Below are 7,891 nucleotides of genomic sequence, written 5' to 3'. Positions count from 1 at the left end.
TAAATTATCATTTTAATTGATAATAAAATAAAATTCAAAATTCAAAAAAGCTTTAAAACAATATATAAAGAAACTATATTTCTTCACAAACACATAAAGTATTTAAAAATGTTACTTAATGCAATATTTAATTAGTTAAGAGAATGATTGAATGAATTAATGTGTCGGCACAACCAAAAAGAAAACGATTCAGAATTTCAGATACGAGCTTATAAATATAGATGGTCGGGTATTCAGAAAGCCCAAAATGATTCACCCTTTCTGCTATAATCCTATTAAAGTGCAAATTTTGACTATAATACAACACTTTTTTTGTGTTTCTGTAATTGCAATGGGATCTCTGTTTCCATCTCTTCCAGATGAAATTGGGTTGGAATGCCTACTGAGGGTGAAATTGAACTCTCATCCCAAACTCAGGTGTGTCTGCAAAAGCTGGAACGCTGCATTCAAAAGCCCCCACTTTTATCAAGAGAGAAAAAGATTGAACATTTCCGAGCAACGGATTTTTATGGTCCAAACTAAAGGGAGAACAACTGCTGTAATAGATGACATTAGCAACAGAGTAGCAGTATACAACCTGGAGAACAACTGCTGCAAAAGCTTACCGCCCGCTCCAGGACCAATCTACTCCATCGAACACTGCCATTTTGTGAAACAAAAACTGGTTTTGATAACGGATATGTTTCAGGATTCCACAACAATTTGTGTATGGTTGTACGATTTTGCTTGTTGTAAATGGCGGCAGGGTGCCACAATGCTTAGATGGTTGGAAGCTTATGCCTCCGCAGCGGATGAGGAGGGCGGACTGATTTACGTTGGTGGAGGGTTTGACAAGTCTCGCAAACCGGTCCGTAGCGCTTCAGTTTACAATGTGGAGGAGGACAAATGGGATGTACTCCCTGACATGAACGCTTTACAGGTCTACACGTATTCAACTTTTAAAGGTGCTTTTGCTGACGGTAAGTTTTATGTAATGGGCACTCGGTCTGCGCCCAGCTTTGAGGCTTTTGATTCCTACACAAGAAGCTGGAAAACTGTGGAGAATAGATTCAACTGCTGGCATTCATTTGTGAGTGCGCCATTTGGGCGCTTGTATTTCTTGTCTGATAAGGGATTGATTGAATATGACTGTGGCCAAGATAAATGGAACATTGTAGGGCCTCTTCCAACCAAGGATTGGGAACTAGATATTCAATTCGCTGTAATGGTTGGCCATAACATCTTTGTTTGCAGATTTCATCCTCATCAAGGTCGAGGTTATTAAATGGTAGAATCTCCAAATGAGACAGGAGGAGCAATCAATTTGTTTCGGATAAGGAAACCACGGGGCCTCGAGGGTAAACCTATATGTGCTGCTACCCTGAATGTTTGACTGTTTTTAAGCTTTGAATGGTGATAAATGACCAATCACACCTGATGTGTACGGACTGTTGACGTGCATAACTGATGCTGAAGTCGAGTTTTGCCTCATGCAGATCTATAACAATTCGGTTTAGCTAATATGGCTTAACTGTCAGTTATCTTCTCCCACCCTAGAGTTCTATTTTTTTTTTTAAGCTTGGTTCGCTATAGTTATCTTCTCCCACCCTAGAGCTCTTTTGATAGTGCAATGTTTAAATTGCAGTTTGTGAAGTGCAGTGAACTATTTGTAGTAAGAGGCTACAACCTCTATAGAAGATTGTCAATTGTAATGATTTAAACATAGTCTATAAGATGTAATTGGTAATCTTTATTATCTGTTACAATCTATGTTTATTTTCTGTGTTTCTTAATTCTGGTATTTCAAGATTGTACATATGGTATAATTAGTGTAATAATTAAACTCTTATAATTAGTTTCTGAAGTGCAGTGAACTATTTATTGTAAGAGGCTGCAAGATATAATTGGTTCACGAATTTTGAAGAAAGAATTTTTGTGTGCGTGAAATCTTTTTTATTTATTACAATTTATGTTTATTTTCTGTGTTTACAAGATTTTACATGGACACTTCAATAAGATACTCATAAGTTACTATAACTCTAACTCTAACTATATAGTTTATATATTTTGAATTCATTGAAGTTACTTTTTATGTTTGAATCTTATTCTATATTGATATTAATATTAGAACAAAAATATCGGAGCACTACATGCAACCACCAGTTTGGGCAATAAAACAACCGAGTTGCAGAGTCTTACATGAAGACAGGTTACTAAATATAGTAAGTATGACTCACACAACTACATGTAAAATATATGTCAAAATAATTGTTTATAGAAATTTTCCTAACAAAAGAAGTAAACAATATGTACATAAGCATTACAACAAAAAACACGGAGAACTGAATAATCTAATGGTTTACCTTTCCATCTCTCTTTTGGAATTTTATTATCAAGAGTAGTTGTGGGAGATCTATTTATCAAGAAACAAGTTGTATTTACAGCCTCACCCCAAAATTTCTGCTACAAACCAGCAATGCTTAATATGCATTTGGCTTACTCCATAATTATACAGTTGCTTAGCAACACCATTTTGTTGTGGTGTCTTTGCAACCATCAATTGCCTTGCAATAAGATGCTCACTACAAAACTGGTTAATTTCTGCTTAACAAAACTCGCCTCCGTTATCAGTTCTCGGACATTTTATTGTCTTACCTTTCTAATTTTGTACCAGAGCCCTAAACCTCTTAAAACAAGAAAACACATCAAACTTCTTCTTGAGAATATAAATCCACACCTTACACGAATAATCATGTATAAATGAAACCAAATACGATGATCCTCCAATAAATGTTACAGGAGCTTCCCAAGTATCTGAATGAATTAAATCTAATACATCTTTTCTTCTGGTAGTACTTCTAAAAAAATCAGTCTATTCTATTTCCCAAACAAAAATGTTCACAAATACTCAAATCTTTAGATTTTGCACGGGGAGAAGATTTATGTGTAGCAATACCTTGAGACCTCGGTCACTCATATGGCCTAGCCTTTGATGATAGGTTGATAATAAGTCCATCTCTACATCAAATACAATAACACCTTCTCCATTGTCAGTTTGTCCAACCAACCTATAGAGATTGCCTACTTTCTATCCCTTTAGTACAACCAAAACTCTCTTTGTTACCTTAAGATAGTTATTTTCACCACTGATTTGATAGCCGTGTTCATCAAACACTCCAAGTGAAAGTAATTTATTTCAAAAACCATGTACATGCGTAACATACTGAATAGTTGTAACTACTCCATCAAAAATATCGATTCTTACCTCTCCTTCACCAACAGCCTCACATGGGTTGTCATTTATCGTGTAAACCATACCTCCATCACAAGAATAATAAGTAGATAACCAATATCTATCTGGTGTCATATGAGTGGAAGTACTAGAAGAAAAAATCCAAACATGAAGTAACGAGCCTCTTAGATTAGAAACTAATACCTCTCCATCTTCAAATGGTGTTTGAACTTCTACAGTGTTAGCCTCAAATGTAGGTGTAATAGGATTCTACTTGGTTTCTTTTGGAAACCTACAATCCTTCTTGACATGTCCATTCTTGCCACAATTCCAAAATTTCACCCTTTTCCGCCCTTTGGACTTGGACATGGTTTGTCCATGCTCTAATTTGTTCATTCCTGAGTTCTGCCTGTTGTGACAAGGGCTTCATTAGAAGAAGATCCTTGAGATGTTTTCTGCCTCGAATCTTCAGTGATTAAAGTAGCCACCATGTCTTCAAAGACCAACTTCCCACTCGATGCAGAATTATTGAGATCCAAAACCAACCGATCCCAACTATCTTGCAAGGAGCATAGTATTATTGCTGCCATATTTTCTTTATCAATTTTCACACCCTTTGAGACCAACTTTATTGTTAGTGTGTTGAAATCATTAAGATGATCTATGACAGAAGAATTGCCATGCATCCTCAAATTATACAACTGTCTTTGTAATAGAATTTTGTTTGTTAATGACTTCGTCCCATATAGCTTTGCAAGCTATTCCACAATTCATGTGCAACTTTCTCCTCTGCAACATTGAGCAAAACTGAATCTACTAGAGATAACTATATTTTTGCTCTAGTTGCATATCCTTTTTATTCAATTCTACAAGGTTCATGGAAGAAGGTTTTGATGTTACTGCTTTAAGATTTATTGTGCATCCATCCTTCACCAACAAGGCTTGAATCTTCAACTTCCATAGAGAAAAATTAGAATCATCAAACTTTTGCACCTCAAACCTTGTTATAGTAGTTCCTGCCATTTCTCACCTCTCAAAACAAACAATTTATACACAATCAACCTCTCTCTTATACCAATTGTAAGAAAATAAGATCAATATAAAAAATTACTGAGATAAACAAAATCACATAACACTCAGATTTACGTGGAAAAACTCGGTAAAAGTATGCCAATAATAAACCATGGGAAATTGTCTTTCATATTAATTCTCAAGAGTTACAGAGTTACAACAATCTCAAAACTTTACTTGTAAACATGACTTTGAGCAGCCTCAAACAATTGAGTAACAAAGTCTTACTTGAAGACAACTTACTAAGTATAGTAAGTATGACTCGCACAACTACATATAAAACACATGTCGAAATTACTATTTATAGAAAGTTTACTAGTGGGTAATCCATGATGACGCAACCACTGCTACCTATGAAGGCCATGATGACTCAACCACTGCTAGATGGGAATCCAGGATGACTCAACCACTGCAAGCTAAGAGCCCAATTCAAACTTCACATTCCAACATTCTCCCACTTGAAGTCAAATTTAATACTCTAAATAATTCCTCTACTGAAAAGTCATTCCCAATACCGCATATCATCACATAATTTGCAGACCAAGAGAAGTTCTACACCAAATGAACTTCTCTCTACTAATAGGTTTCATCATAATATCTGCAAGGTTTACATCGGTATGAATCTTGGCTAAAGCAATTTGTCCTCCTTCCACCACTTTACGAACAAAGTGATATTGAAAATCAATATGCTTTGTTTTGGAATGGTAAGATGAGTTCCATGCTATGTGTAAAGTACTTTGACTCTCACTATGTAGTACCATGGTATCTTTCTTCACTTGCAATTCACCCAAAAGTCTATGAAGCCAAATTGCCTCCTTGCTAGCCTGTGTTGCAACCATATATTTTGCATTAGTAGTAGACAATGTGACCACTATCTGCAACTTTGACACCCAACTAACAACACCTCCAGCTAAAGAAAAAACATAACCTATTGTAGACTTTCTCTTATCTCTGTCTCCACCAAAATCTGCATCCACATACCCATTAACTTGAAGACTACTTCCATTGTAACAAATAGTAGCATCTGAAGTGCCTCTCAAATATCTGACAATCCACTTCGCAATTTTCCAATGATCAATGCCAGGATTCGCCATGTACATACCCATTAACTTGAAGACAACTCTCGTTGCTTGTGAAATGTTTGGTTTGGTGTAGACCATGGTGAACATAAGACTTCCTACTACTGATGAGTATGATACATGAGACATCTTTTTCTTCTCTACTTTTGTGCTAGGGTACTATTCCAAAGACAATTTAATATGAACAGGAAATGGAGTACTAACTAGTTGTGCATTCTACATATTGAAGCTCATTATAGAACCTTCTCCACATAAGTTTTCTATGACAACCATAATTTCCTATTATTTTTGTCTCTATGTATCCTCATTCCAAGAATCCGATTTGCACTGCCTAAGTCCTTCATCTCAAACTCCCTAGCAAGATAAGTTTTCAAATGGATGATTTTATATATGTTGGGACTTGCTACCAACATATCATCAATATACAATAGTAGAATAATAAAACTATCATCAGCATACCTTTGAACATAAGCACAATGATCAGCTTCACATCTACTAAAACCTAAACTCACCATGAAGGAATAAAATCGCTTGTCCCAACACCTTGGTACCTGTTTCAAACCATACAATAATTTTCTCAACTTATGAACAAGATTCTCTTTGCCTCTTTCCTTGAAACATTCAAGCTACTGAATATAAATCTCTTTAGAGAGATCGCCATGCAGGAAGGCTATTTTTACATCTAACTACTCTAACTCCAAATCAAGTCTAACAAAAAGAGCTAAAACAATTGTAACTATACTCAAGGTCATACAACAGGGGAAAAAATTATCAAATTCAATACCAGATTTATGTGATACCTTGGCCACCAACCGAGCTTTATATCTCTCAAAATTATCATTTAAATCTCTCTTCAACTTGAAGAGCCACTTGTTCCCAAAATATTTTCTCCCCTTAAGCAATGGAATAAGCTCCCATGTCTTGTTCTTATGCAAAGCTTCCATCTCCTCTTCCATAGAAACTCTCCATTTGCTTGCACATTCAACTTTACAAGCCACCTAATATGAACTAGGTTTACCAACATTAGTAAGTAATGCATAAGCATAATTAAAAGTAAGAGAATACCTTATAGGTGGTTTGACTACTCTACTAGATCTCCTTAAGATAGGTGATGATTCACCCTATGGCTCAACTATTTGTTGTTCTTCTAGTTGATCTTCATCTAATTGCTCTATATCGGGTTGTTCTTCATCAAGCACATCTAAATAATCATCATGTTTTTCCACCTCTCCTGGAATAAATTCCATACCTTGTTGTTCTTCACCACTTTGCATTGATTTTTCATTAAAATAAACATCTTCGCTAATAATAATCTTGTGGGAATCAGTACACCACAATCTATACCCCTTTGTACCTTCTAAATAGTCAAGAAAAATGCATTTTGTGGACTCCTTGTCCAGCTTATTTCTATTCCCTTTAGGAATATGTACGAAATCATTACAACCAAAAACACCGAGAAATGAATAATCTACTAATTTACCTTTCCATATTTCTTCTAGAATTTAATTATCAAGAGTAGTTGTCAGAGATTTATTTATGAAGAAACAAGTTATACTTATAGCCTCACCCCAAAATTCTTGCTCCATACAAGCAATGCTCAACATGCATTTATCTTGCTCCGTAATTATATGGTTCATGCATTTAGCAACACCATTTTGTTGTGGTGTCCTCACAACCATGAATTTCCTTGCAATGCCACGCTCACTACAAAACTGGTAAAATTTTGTTGAACAAAACTCACCTCCATTATCAATTCTCAGAAATTTTATTGTCTTACCTTTTTGATTCTCTACCAGAGCCCTAAACCTATTAAAACAAGAAAACACATCAGATTTCTTCTTGAGAAGATAAATCCACACCTTACAGGAATAATCATCTATAAATGAAACAAAATATGATGGTCCTCCAATAGATGTTATAGGAGCTTCCCAAGTATCTAAATGAATTAAATCTAATACATCTTTGCTTCTAGTAGTACTTCTAGAAAAATTCAGTCTATTATGTTTCCCAAACAAACAATGTTCACAATTTAACTCAAATCTCTAGATTTTGCACCTGGGGGAAGATTTTTGTCTAGTAGTACCTGGAGACTTCATTCACTCATATGGCCTTACCTCTGATGCCAAGTTGATAATGAGTCCATCTTTGCATTAGATACCACAACAACTTCTCCACTGTCAGTTTGTCCAACCAACCTATAGAGATTGCCAACTTTCTCTCCCTATAGTACAACCAAAACTCCCTTTGTTACCTTAATACAACTAGTTTCACCACTGAATAGATAACCTTGTTCATGAAACAGTCCTAGTGAAAGTAATTTTTTTTTTAAACTAGGTACATGTCTAACATGATGAATAGTTCTAACTACTCCATCAAACCTCTTGATTCTTACATCCCCTTCAGCAATAGCCTCACATGGGTTGTCATTTCCCATGTAAACTATACCTCCATCATAAGACTGATAAGCAGAAAACCAGACTCTATGTGGTGTCATATGAAAGGAAGCACTAGAATCAAGAATCCAAATATG

At 35.4% G+C, this 7,891-nt stretch overlaps 1 protein-coding gene across 1 annotated transcript; it reads left to right on the top strand.

Annotated features, from left to right (window-relative positions):
- Positions 1–331: 331 nt before the first annotated feature.
- LOC131873969 (F-box/kelch-repeat protein At1g80440-like) lies at positions 332–1,264 on the top strand. The gene has a single exon (XM_059217161.1). It carries the CDS (start codon positions 332–334, stop codon positions 1,262–1,264), a length of 933 nt encoding a protein of 310 aa, XP_059073144.1.
- Positions 1,265–7,891: the final 6,627 nt, after the last annotated feature.

The sequence above is a fragment of the Cryptomeria japonica genome, chromosome 3, assembly GCF_030272615.1.
Source record: "Cryptomeria japonica chromosome 3, Sugi_1.0, whole genome shotgun sequence".
Classification (NCBI taxonomy): domain Eukaryota; kingdom Viridiplantae; phylum Streptophyta; class Pinopsida; order Cupressales; family Cupressaceae; genus Cryptomeria; species Cryptomeria japonica.
This window is presented reverse-complemented; position numbering and strand designations above follow the sequence as displayed.

Excerpts from the sequence above, each read along its gene's own strand:
- LOC131873969 (XM_059217161.1), top strand. The coding sequence starts at position 332 with ATGGGATCTCTGTTTCCATCTCTTCCAGATGAAATTGGGTTGGAATGC.